This window comes from Oreochromis aureus, linkage group 7 (genome assembly GCF_013358895.1).
Source record: "Oreochromis aureus strain Israel breed Guangdong linkage group 7, ZZ_aureus, whole genome shotgun sequence".
Lineage (NCBI taxonomy): Eukaryota > Metazoa > Chordata > Actinopteri > Cichliformes > Cichlidae > Oreochromis > Oreochromis aureus.
The window spans coordinates 26,066,982-26,080,367 of record NC_052948.1 but is presented as its reverse complement, the minus strand read 5'-3'; the positions used below and the strand labels follow the sequence as shown (position 1 = coordinate 26,080,367).

Genomic DNA, 13,386 nt, shown 5'->3' with positions numbered 1-13,386 from the left:
CAGTGAAGAAAATGGTTGAATAATGAGTTCTTTCTCTTAATTTAATTTACACTTGTGGTAAATTAAAAAGAACTCCCAATCTGTTTACTGAATGTAGGTTTTGGGTTTAACCTCCTAGGACCCGAACTCTATCATGGCATGCATTTTTTAATTCTCTTTGCTTTTTGGGCTGATTGGGACCTGATGAATGTAAAAACAAAGAATTACCTGATTTTTTTATAAGAGGATATTCGTTTTAAATTTCCATAGAACAGCGGCAGTATAATGTCCTCGTAAGTAGAAATCAGGCCGTTGTAGAGCAAAATTTAGCATTTTGGTCTAGACAACGCAAAATGTGATGTCCACATATGTGGACGCAAGGTCCTAGGACAGGAGTGTCAAACTCCAGGCCTCGAGGGCCGGTGTCCTGCAGGTATTAGATGTGTCCTTGATCCAGCACAGCTGATTCCAATGGCTAAACTGCCCCCTCAACATGTCTTGAAGTTCTCCAGAGGGCTGGTAATGAACTAATCATTTGATTCAGGTGTGTTGACCCAGGGTGAGATCTAAAACTTGCAGGACACCGGCCCTTGAGGCCTGGAGTTGGACACCCCTGTCCTAGGAGGTTAAACTGTCGTGAGACCTTTCTCTTCATGTTTTCATGTTTCATGTTTCCCCTGCTTTGTGTGGCTTTTCCTCTGCTGTGGCTTGCTCCACAGTCCAAAGACATGCATCTTAGGTTATGATTTCTGTTCCGATCTCTTTGAGAAAAGGTAATTGTTGCTTGTAGTGCGAGTTTTGAATGTTCATTAAGGTTAGAAAAGCTAAATCTAAAGTGTAAAGGCCGCCGCACACCACTGACATGTGAACATGGTTGAAAATTGGTGTGATCTTGTGACCTTTGCTCTTAGCCTTGACGAATCTTTTCATTGACGTATTTGAAAATCTCTGAAAGAGTGCTTTCATTAAAGAGATAGTTGTACTTGTGCTGACTTTGTTCCTTGTGTCTTAGAAGAGCGTCAATTTTTTTCAGGTGTAGTATTCGCCTAAGGATACAGGCTGTTAATGGTATGATTGATATACAATGTATGAAGAGGGGGCAGCTTTACAAAAGGTAATCTGTGTGTTGGGAAGTGTTAAACTAGTAGCTCGTGGAGAATGTATGCCCTCACAGAAAGCTTTCTCTATGGGTGTGTCCCCAGATGATTTATTGTCTATGGAAACTGCCAGAGTTTAAACACTTTATTACTTTATTATTACAGCTTTATTTCTTTCAGTCCAGGGTGTCCAAGAGGTCGTTCAAGGAAGGAATGGTAGACTGACTCCTGGTCCAGATCTCTTGGAAGCCACTCCAACTAAAATCAAATCCGCAGCCATGTGGGATTCCTGATCTAGCTTTGAATTGATATTTTTTAGTGCATCAATGATGCTCATTTAGAACATCATTAGTAAAAGTTATGATAGCTTCCATTTGCCTGTCCTGTACCTGTTCACCTATAAAGATATAGAATGAAATGATATCCCAGGACAAATGTGGATCATAAAAAAAATAGTTTTTCTCTGTGTCCTTTACTCCGAATTTATATTTATTCATTAATGGAAATACATTCTTTAGAGGCAGGGAAGTGCCTGCAGACAAATGGAACATTTTTTCTGATTTTTGGATTAACAAGGGTTAACTGATTGTCACATCCACTGAAATACATTCATGTTAGTCATTAGCTCTTTAAGGCTGGGTGCCAAAGAAATACCAATCTGACAGTGAAGACAGTAAAGCTATGGCATGTCCCCTAGCGCCTGTGCATGAGCATACCAGAGCACTGACACGCTTTCTCAGCCTGGGAGTAGGGACACTGGGAGGGCTTATTTGCATGATAAGAGCTCCTCAGGCCAATAGACTGAGTGGACAGAGGAAATATCATGATTCAGCAGGAAGTGACGTGTCGGGTTACACACTCCGCCCTCTTTTCCACAGCAAAGACAGAGAGATCAAGGCAGAAAGAGGGGACGAGGAGGGTACAAGTAAATGAGGCAGGCAGCGGTCTCATTCTTGCTGTGTGAGATCACACAGGGGCATTATGTGGAGATCTGCTTGACTGTTGAAAACAAGACTGGACAAGACAAAAGAAAAGATACGGAGAAGGAAAATAACAGGGAGGGTTGGGAGAAGGACATAGGAAGGAAGGAGGGTGAAGGAGGGGACTTGGAGGAGTTTGGAGATCTTTTGGATCTTGTTGCAAAGAGTCTCACAGGGCTGAGCTAAAGCCCTGCCTCGGAGTTAGCACAGCTGCCTTACTTGGGACAAAATGAACTATCTGGTGAGTGTTTATGACAGTTTGTTTTCATGCAGAATCATAGCCCATACAGCATGCTGCCTCTTTAAGGTAATCCTTTTTTTTTCTGGCGTTTGTCTTACTCCTCCAGTTTCAGTGGTTTAGTGTGTTTTAGCAGCGCATGCTATACCCCAGCTGTGAAAGCACTGTGGAGGAGAGAGAGAGAGAGCGAGACTGGATTTAACATTTCTTCTGTGGATCTACCTTTTGTTGGCTCTCAGCAGGGTGTGTGCGTGTGTGCCTGTGTGTGTGTGTCTGTGTGTACACAGCAACATTTCAGGCATGCCATTGCATAAATAAACCTTGTAAGTTATGTGCTTTAAGAAAAAAATATCCAAAGTAAGTGAAATTTCACAATTCTAAGTTGGATTGGTGAATATGTATTTCGAAGTATAGCAAAACATAAGTCACTAATGCTTATAGTTCTTAAAGATACAGAGCTATTGGTTCTTTTTTCTTTGAGTGCATTTTTGGACAGAATCAGAGCACACAGAGCCGCCATATTCACCACATTTAGCTGTTTGGTTTTTCCACTATCCTTTCCACTTTATGCCAGAAGCACAGGCTTATGTTCAAACAGAAGCCCCAGTGGACCTAGAAGGAGATTTTGGGGGGGCTTTGTGACTGAAAAGAAAGAGAAAGAAGAAGAAAAAAAGGTCAGAGAGATGTGGTTTGTTGTTCTGCTTACTCAGAGGAAAGTAGGGAGAAATGTAGGTTTTATGGCCAACTGACAGTCAGAGGCAATCCCTTGGTTGAGTTAAATGAGGAGAAATCGAGGGAGAACAGGATGCCATGTGCTGATACAGAACATGACAAAGATTTAGCTCAAACAATGGGGACTTGATGACTGGAGAGACAGAATTATGGTTTGATAGGGAGGGGGAAATTTGTTTGATAGAAAGAAAAAGACTGCTCCTTCCTTGCTATTGTTTCTGAATGTTGGCTCAACACTTAGTCTGTGTGTCTGTGTGTGTGTGTGTGTGTGTGTGTGTGTGTTTGAAGTAAGTACACAGTAAGGAATGTTGCACATAGTTAAATACTGTAGAGCAGATTGCTGTGTTTGTAACGAGTAATTACCTGCCAGTAATTAGTGTGTAATCAATATGAAATAAGATTCCAGTGATGTGTGATTTAGATGTAAGTCTCTCAGACCTTTTCCACTGACTCCACAAGCCTGTTAGTGTGTGGGTGTGTGCTTTAACATATAGTATCATTTTTCACTTTTAGTGAAAAATAAGGGCTGGAGACAAACTGCATTAGCATTAGCTAACCAGCAACCACAACAAGATGAAGATATGTTTAAGCATATAGCCCTCTTGGACTGTATACTCGAAAGCAGCCTTTCTGTGCTTTCAGATATATCACTTACAAATAGCTGTTTTCCATAGTTAAGTATATAAGGAACCACAAAATCGCAAGTGGTATATTTAGTGCATCCAATCAGTGGTTAAATGGATAAGAATAATGAAATGTTTGGAGTCTTTCTGAGACCACAACATTTATTAAAGTCCAAGAATACAGTCTCTTCCTAATAAAGTAAAACATCATAGTTTTTGAATCAGTTACACAGATTATTTAGGTTTTGATACTATATTTGTTTCACAATGACTAAAATGAAAAATGCATAAACGGCTGGTTAAATATTAAACACCTGATGGATTACGCCTTTTATTACTTCATAAATATCATTAGTAAGACTTTGTTTATTTTTATAACAGTTATATTTCAGTTTAAACATAATCTACCATGTAAAAAAAAGTGTGAAATAGGATTTAAAAACATATTAATGCATCATTGTTTACCAGTGAGGACGTGAGGAAGACATTGACATGAATTTGGTGCATATGGTGCATTGTCAGAAAGGTTAGCAAACACTTAAGGCTCATAAATGTCTTTAGAGATTATATAGTTTGTTTTATTTTGATGCTAAGATTTTCACTGGGAGTGAGCAGAAAGAACAGGATTAGAAACGAGTGCGTCAGAGGGACGGCTCAGTTGGAGTAATGTGGAGACAAGGCTGAGGTGGTTTGGACATGTGCAGAGGAGGGAGAGTGGGCACACTGGCCAAATGATGATGAAGATGGAGCTGCCAGGGAGGTGGAAAAGAGGAAGGCCTCAGAGGAAGTTCATGGATGTAGTGAAGGATGACATGCAGACGGATGGTGTGACAGAGAGGGATGAGTTGGAGGCAGAGGATCCACTCTGGTGACTCCTGAAGCAAGCAGCTGATAGAGGTTTGATTGTTTTGTGTTGAAGAGCTTATTTGTTTGTGTTTTAATTGTTATTTTGTTTATAATTTTGTTTTGTAATTTTCTTAAAGCTTCTATTGTCAACATGTCAAGTGTTTTTCGTGGACCCCTGGATGTAAACTATCCTTACAGAGCGGCTGGAATTGTTGGAAATACATACTGTGGTTGAGGTGAGAGAGCCTCCTGTTTAAAACATGCAGCAGGAAACAAATGTTTCACCCACTGTCTAGTGATTAATATTAGCAGTGATTTCTGAACATCCTCAGCAATCCCTCATCTCATGGACTTGGAGAACAGTGGAAAGTGGCTGAGTGAGCACAGGAGTTGCTGTTCCACCCCTACTCCCAACTGCAAATATAAAGACAGTATTATAGTGCAGGATGATACGGAGATGCTCTATTATCATCATGATTAATACTACAAGTGTAAGGCACTGTGATTGTCACTGATGCGTCACAGCAAGAAAGTTTAAGTTCAAACCTCCAACCTGGTGGTCTGGCTTCCACCCACAGTCCAAACACCTGTATGTCAGGTTAACTGGTCATTTCAAGCTGGCCTTAAGTGTGGAAGTGAGAGCTGTCTGCCTGCCTTAGTCCTTCCTCACCCAGTGCAACAATGTGGCGTAGTAATGTGTGGATGGTGCTGTATGGCACATGTTATTCATTACAACTTTATTAAAATTTAATTTACCCCACTGGTCCTTATGGATTGAAATATACATATAAACATATAATGATCACTATTAAGATTTGCCAGAGATCTTTACTGAGTCAGCCCATACCTCTTTGTAAGCGTATTCTGCCCTTACTGATTGAGTCATCCAGGCCTGACTTACAGCAAGAATTTCCCTGTTTCCTACATGACGCTTGACACATACAGCAACACCATCTCTCTGTCTTAAGCATACCCAGCATCTTTTGACTTTTGGCGATTGGGTGTCCACCCTCATTTACCAAATCTCACATAGACTGAGCCAACAAACACAGTAGTCTTTAGTGCTGTGCTGGATAGATGCTATCTTGTATTTGTAATAAGTCAAGGGTTGAATCCGTGTCACTGAGGTGCTGCCCATACACCAGCCAAGTCGATCCCTTCTTCTCATGGAACCTATTGTGCCTGAAGTCACCGTCCTGTTACAATAAGGGAAATGCGTCAAATAAGTCGCATTGTGTTAGCTATGTACCCAGTTGTGGCTGGTCTGTATGTGTATTGGTAGGAGTTTCTCTTTCAGATTGCAAAAATTGGGCAGATTGCACTAAATTGAACTGGAAAAAAGCAATTCTTGCTTTGGGCCCAGCATCACTGTGATAGTTATGGTTAGGATTATCAGTCTGTTTGGAGTGCTGTGGGAGATCTGAATTAGCACATATTGGCATCGGTGGGCTGCTCTAAACTTTGAGCGCAGTACCAAAGCTTTGACTACGTCCTGCAACTCTTGACTTAGACCTCACTCCAAATGTTTAGCATGTTACATAGTTCTAGTCCTAAGTAATACTAGCATTTTGATGAAAACTAACTTGAGCTGATTTATATTTTGTATTAAAGCATATCCTCTGGATGCATTTTGTGACAGTAACTAAACATCAGATGAGTCCTCCAGGTTGATGAGGCCTGAGGTGCTGATATTCAGCCCCTGGTTCAGTCTTTCTGTATCACAGTCAAGTGAAGTAACAAAACTGTTGCTGACAAAAATAAATCCATACCAGGACACAAAATATAATTTTTACTTATTAATAATTTGTTGACTATCTGTCTGTTTAATTTGATCTTTGTGCTTCAGAGGAGCAGAAATCACTTTATATACTACATACATCACTGGAAATGAATCAAGATACTGACTCAGTTCTGGAAACTGGTGACGTGATATTACCAACGGTGTGTATGCCCAGAATAATCTGAGCAAGATTTAAGTCCTCTCAGCATGTTCAGTTAATCCTGTATTAGCTCTGTAGATTACTGAGGAATGTTGATGTGCACATTTTATTTTTGAAAACACAGAACAATGTGAATTCTGTCGGATGGTGTGAAAACGCTTATTGCAAGAGTATTTTGGCATAATATTAGCAGGCAACAATGCTAACCAGAGTACCACAGTGGCAGCCATGCCAGCACTGGGCTTAAGATCTAGTCATTGTGGTCTGTCTGAGTACACCTTCTTTAAATACTTGCCGTGTTGGTTGGAGCTGTGTTTGGACCATTTCTGTTGAAGAAAAACTTGACTTTAGTCAAGTGACATGAACATTACACTGGAAGAACTCATTTCTGAACCTTTCTTCCTGTCTCCCAATACCAAAGCACTTCCAAGCATTAATATTTCGATGTACCATCCTTAGTAGGAGCCACTCATGTAACATTTTAACTGATTCTACTTCTCACTGATGTTCGTCTATCATCTAATGTAATGATGCTGCTTTATTAGAAAGCAGCATCAGTGCTCACACTGACTGGGGCACAGATTTCTTGGGGTTTACTAGGTTGAGAGGTTTGGTTAAGTAACTGCAAAAGCTTAAGTACATTCTAGCAGATTTCTACCTGCTACAGCCACCTATGACACATTTGCTCCATAACAAATGTTTAATGGGTGTTATCATGAAACAGCCATAAACATATTAGTCTTTTCTCTGAAGTTGGGTATTTTAACGATCGATGGAGATGGTTGCCTCGATTGGCCATTTGACCACATTTTTGCACTTACTCATTAACTTTATTTTTCACGGCTGGAGAAGAAAGTACATTTTTTGCCTTGAGTTAATATGTACCTGCATGTCTACCCTTGGTTTCACTTTACAGTAGAGTGCAGTTAGAGGACAATCAACAAGCTATGAATTACTGAATGTTTTGAATCTGCTGCTGGGTGCAGAGTCTTCCATAACATATGTGAGTGATTAAGCAAACTGTGACGTCAGCACGGTGCTGTAACCATTTGTACTTGCTCTCCTTTACTATATGTGTTGCTCCTCAGAAAAGTTCACTGCCTTCAAACAGTCAAAATAGAAGTCGAGATATAATTTTTGGTAAATCCTGCTGTGCACATGGATGAAAAGGCTTGCATAAATTTCTAGTTAGATCCTGTGGTTGTGAAATTAGTATTTTAAACCAAATACTTTTGGTTGATGTTTCTGTGGCATTTCTGGGGAAAGTTTTTCTTTTTTCTTTTAAACTTCAGTTTTTTAAGATGATTTTCCAATGTACTCCATTACTGCGATGTCTTGAGTGATGAAATGCAGTGTGTATACACACACATTCCTCTACTGTATATTCTTAACATATCATAGACTAAGTTACACTTACAACTTACTCTCTTCTATAGACAGAATTAAGAATTTACCTGATTTTTTTTAAAACACAAACATCAAAAACGCTGCTGGTATGAACTTTATTTCAGTTAAATCTCTTCAGTAGTAAGACACTTGATGTAACTTCTGACTTTCAGATTCTTGCAACCTCGGTTTCTCATTGTTGTGTACAGAGACGAGCTGTTTTCAGCCAACCAGTTATCTGTTATGAATAGTCTGCCAGCTATTTAAAAGTTCCTACCAAGATCATCTGTCATCAGGTGAAGCAATATCTGGCCACACCTGTGTGAGCCTGTCCTGTTCTCCAGGCTACGAAATCACTGCTGTTGTTTCTGTTGTTAGTCATAGCCTGAAGGCAGACATTCTTCACTTGTTAAAGCAGAAGCCTGCACTAGAAAGCGGCCAGGGCTGCTTGGAAATCCACCTTTTGTTGTACTCAGGCTGAATAGATTATTAAATTGGCATATTTAAGGGCACACCCCAGAAATCAAAAGATTTACTGAGGACTTCCCAAAAATGTAATTTACACGACACGGATGATCGTCAGGTTTAACAGAGGTCTCCCAGAAACACTAAAACTGGGTTAATTGATCTCAGTGCATAAAATCAGTGGAGAGTTCCTTTTTACGCAGTATCCTTTTTTTTAGCGTCCTGCTTTTCTTTTCTTGAAGCTAATTCTTTAAGCTTTAGTGTTTAGTGATAAGCACAGCTGGTTAATTAAACTTATTCCATGTCAAATATAAGAGAACTCGGCGTTTACTCAGAAATACATATTTGGTGCATCGAACACTACAGCTCCTCGCTAAAATGAAATAATATACAGTTTAACACATTACTGCAAGAGGAGTAATTCACATTATTATGGCAGATGACTCAAATATAGAGCCTTTTCCTTTTGTTTTGGGTCTGTGCACACGTTGTAAACATCACTGTCCTGCAACACACACTTTCCAGCTTCATCTAGATGCTCAGCTGGCTGGTGGGGTATTTTTTTCTGCTGGTACAAATCAGCCGTGTACGCACAACTATTTCTCCATAATAGTTTGACATGCCAAGACAGGAAAGAAGGAATGGGGGAGGGAAGGCCAGACTGACGGTGGAAGAGAGGAAGGAAAGAAGCAGATGTTTGGAGCGAGAGATAGACAGGCAGAAAGAGAGACAGCAAGAGGAAGCCGTGTGGGAGAAGAGACGGGAGAAACGGTCAAAGAAAGGAAAATAGGACTGCTCTGCTGTTTTTTGTTGCTTTGTCAACTTCAGGATGAAATGCAGTGTGGCTGCTGTGCCGCTGGAATGTGAGGTAACAGAGGAGTTGTGTTTGTATGTGGAGGCTGTGGAATGCTGTCTTAAGTGGGACTCTGTGTGCGTGAGTTTGTGTCGGGGGCGGGGTTGGTTGGGGGGGTGTAAGGACAGTTTGTTGGCAGGTTCTTGCTTGCTTCACCGATAACAGGCATATACACAAAAAACAAACAAAGAAACTAAAAAACAAATGTGCTTTGGCTGTAGAACCACACACAAAACTCACCAAAGTCAAAACACAGTTAGTGGAGTTAGCATAGTTAACAGTGGATTGTCCTTCCATGACCCTCATGCATTGCTGTATCATACTGTCATTTCCTTCCCACATACATGCCTGTGTCACTTCTTTGACATTTAAAAAAGTTCTAATATGCTAGTCGTTTGGTCAGGACAGCATGAGGCAGATGCAGCAAAAAGGACTAATTTATAAAGTACATATAAATTAGTGAAAGGACAGAGTGCACTGTAGTAGTAGCACAAGCAGGGGAGGAGGGGCAGCAACCTGTGAGCACCTGGGCTATGAGGGCAAACAGAAAGATAGAAAACAAGGTATAGTTCAATTCAGTTTCCTTTATATTGTATATTTCTTTATTATTATATCCTCTGGGAACTTATTATTGTGAGGCAAAAACCCTACAATAATACAGAGAAGCACTTTGGCGACAGTGGGAAGGAAAAACTCCCCTTCAACCGGAAGAAACCTCCGGCCGAGTCAGGCTCAGGGAGGCGACGGCCATTTGCCTTGTCAGGTTGGTGGTCAGGGGAGGGAGACAAAATACATGCTGTCGAAGAGAGCCAGTGAATAATAACTAACAATTATATGTATAAACACATGGTGAGTGAAAAGGGGTGAGAAAATGAGAAACACTCAGTGCAACATAGGAAGCCCCCAGCAGCCTAAGTCTATTGCAGCTTAACTAAGGGAGGATTCAGGGTCACCTAATCCAGCTCCAACTATATGCTTTATCAAAAAGGAAAGTTTTATCCCTTAACTTTAAAAGTAAGGGAGTCAGTGAAGAGAAGACTATACAGGAGAAATATGCTCTCTCTTTCTAGTCCCTGTCAGTACTCTTACTGCAGGATTTTGGATCAACTAAAGGCTTTTCAGCGAGTTTTTAGGATGATGAATTACAGTAGTCCAGCCTAGAAGTAATAAATGCATGAACTAGTTTTTCAGCGTCACTCTGAGACAGGATATTTCTAGTTTTAGAGATATTGCACAAATGGAAAAACAGCAGTTCTACATATTTGTTTAATATGCATATTTAAGGACATATCCTTGTCAAGAACGACTCCCAGTTTTCCTCACAGTGTTACTGGAGGCTAAGGTAATGCCGTCCAGAGTAAGAATCTGGTTAGATACCATGTTTCTAAGATTTTCAGGGCCGAGTACAATAACCTCAGTTATACTTGAATTTAGAAGCAGAAAGTTAGCGGTCATCCAGGTCTTTATGTCTTTAAGACATTCCTGCAGTTGAACTAATTGCTGCGTGTTATCTGGCTTGATGGATATATAAAGTTGTGTATCATCTTTATAACATTGAAAATGTATGCTATGCCTAAACAGAACTGGTCCTAGCACTGAACCCTGTAGAACTCCATAATTAAACTTCACGTGTGAAGAGGACTCTCCGTTTGCACAAACAAATTGGAGTCTATTAGATAGATAGGATTCAATCCACTGCAGTGCAGTAGCTTTAATACCTACGGCACACTGTAATAAAATATATGGTCAACAGTATTGAACACTGCACTGAGGTCTAGCAGGACAAGCACAGAGATGAGTCCACTGTCAGAGGCCATAAGAAGATCATTTGTAACCTTCACTAAAGCTGTTTCTGTGCTGTGATGAGCTCTGAAACCTGACTGAAACTCTTCAAATAAATCATTCCTCTGCAGATGATCTGTTAGCTGTTTTACAACTACTCTTTCAAGGATTTTTGATATGACACAAAGGTTGGAGATTGGTCTATAATTAGCTAAGACAGCAGGGTCAAAAGATGGCTTTTTAAATAACTACTGCCAGCTTGAAGGCCTGTGGTGTGGAAAAATTGACGGTATTTGTACATAATGTTATGTCTGTGAGATGGTTATGAGTAATTTTTTTCTCTGATGGTGAAATTTTATTTGGTAATAAACAAATGAAATATTTACTAGTTAAGGTCAAATGGAATGTTTCACTCAACTCAGCTCAGATTTTTTGTCAGCCTGTCTACAATGCTGAAGAGAAACCGAGGGTTTGTGGGGAGAAAACAGGCAAGTTAAAGCATACAGCAGTGGCTGAGCCTCAGACAAAACTGAGGGATGGTTCAAGGTCACCTAATGCTAGGTGTCACCAGAACCAATGCTTGTGTTACCTTTCAGTATAGTGGCTAGCACTGTTTGCTCACAGCAAAAAAAGTCCAGGGTCTGAATCCACCATCTGCCTGGGCCTTTCTGTGTGGAGTTCGCATGTTCTCCCTGTGTCTGTCTGGGTTCCATGTCCCCACTCTCGCCTTATGGCCGATGGGACTGACTCCAGCCTTCCTGCGACCATGAATAACCATGAATTCGATAAGTGGGTGAAAATGGATGGATGAATAGTACTGTAGGTAATTTATTTACCAACACTGCAGTTCTTCTGGAACTGACAAGGGCCGCATGCCCACAAGTGTTCCAGTTCATCCTTAAGAATAACAAGCACCCAAAAAGCTAATGTAGCTGTCATGGAAGCTCTGCTCTGACCTGTTGATAAGAAAAGAGTAAAAGTAAGAGTCGGCTATAGAAGTACTTTGCATTCGAGGTGAAAGATCAAGGGCTGATAGAGTTGGGTCTGCAATTTGTTTGACACAGACAGTTTTTGTAGTTTTGCCTTGGTACACCCACACAGTGGATTTGCAATTAGTCAATACGTGACTGAAGTGCAGATTTTCAACTTTGCCTCAGGAACTGAAGCTAGTTACATACACAGTGGCTCTAAATCAACTGGACTTGCCTGACAAGCAGTTTCATGGCTGTGTGAGGCCAGTTTTCTTCGTATTTCATGTCGGATGAAGCAGTGATATCTGAAGCTGATTTGCTATAAGAGTGAGAAAAGCAATCTTATTCTTTTTAAGAATCTACCAAACACCTGGCTCTGTTAACCCTTGTATATGTGGAAAGCACAAGATGATCAGCAAAAGCTAAGAAACAATTCCTGAAACTCATCTAATCATTATTGTCAGACTAATCCAAAATGAATCCCTTTAGCCAGCTGACCTGCCAATGGGACACCATGTTATTCAGCAATGTAGCGGAGAACCTAAAGTTCTTAAAATACCGAATTTGTATTTCCATTAAGTGCTATCCTTCTGCATGTTCACATTTAAATCACTACAAACCAACAAACAAACAAAGAAAAACCAAGATCGAATTTGAAATGAAACCAAATCATACTGAAGGGTAAAACCCAAGTAACATTCCCTCTCCTATTCTCTTCTGTCATGTGGGGTCATGTACAGAGACAAACTTGCAAATGTTTTATCAGCATCTTTACACACGCACATACAAACACAAAGCAAAGATACACAAAAACACAAAAGAAACAAAAGAAAGACTCATGCTAATAAATGGTCTCTAGAAACTAACTAAATGTTAGTTACATTTTTGGGAAGTCCTCTGTAAATCCTTCGATTTCTGGGGTGTGCCCTTAAATATGCCAATTTAATAATACATTCAGTCTGTCCGAATACAACAAAAAGTGGATTTCCAAGCAACCCCAGCTGCTTTCTAGTGAAGCCGTCTGCTTTCTGTCTATGTGGGGACACATAGGTTTCCTTGCCTCTGAGCCTAATCTTAAACATCATAACTAACATATTATATTTCCAATCTCATCTCTCAGATTACCACGTAGAGTTTGTGGCTTTCTGGAACTGCTCTTTTGTGTGTGTGGAGGACAGGTCAGGTCTTGTGTTTTTTGTTTTGTACACATTGTGTGTGTGTGTGTGTGTGTGTGTGTGTGTGTGTGTGTGTGTGTGTGTGTGTCAGAGGAGCCATTACTTAAAAAGACACATGAAAACGTAGCAGTGAAAAGGCATGAGTGTTTGTTTTTGTGGCTGTTCTCAGTGCAAATGTATCTGTAGCCATTTTTCTTTGGGGAGATGAAGATTCAAATCAAACATACTATTTACTAAGATTTGAAGCTAATGATTTATAGCTGTTTGTGTCAGTATTTAAAACAGAAAAAGAAGCAAGTCTTAACTTGGATGCAATGGT

At 40.2% G+C, this 13,386-nt stretch overlaps 1 protein-coding gene across 3 annotated transcripts in view; it reads left to right on the top strand.

The window, feature by feature from the left end:
* Nucleotides 1–13,386, top strand: part of bcar1 (BCAR1 scaffold protein, Cas family member) — a 51,031-nt gene that overhangs the window by 16,101 nt on the left and 21,544 nt on the right. The window contains exon 1 of one of the 3 annotated variants that reach the window (XM_031753498.2): nt 1,947–2,297. The exons of 1 other annotated variant lie outside the window; for it this stretch is intronic. In XM_031753498.2, the coding sequence (XP_031609358.1) occupies nt 2,286–2,297 (12 nt within the window). In that variant the 5' untranslated portion in view covers nt 1,947–2,285. Of the gene's footprint in view, nt 1–1,946; nt 2,298–8,992; nt 9,155–13,386 lie in introns of those variants that run through there. One more of the 3 variants, XM_031753496.2, reaches the window with a different exon arrangement.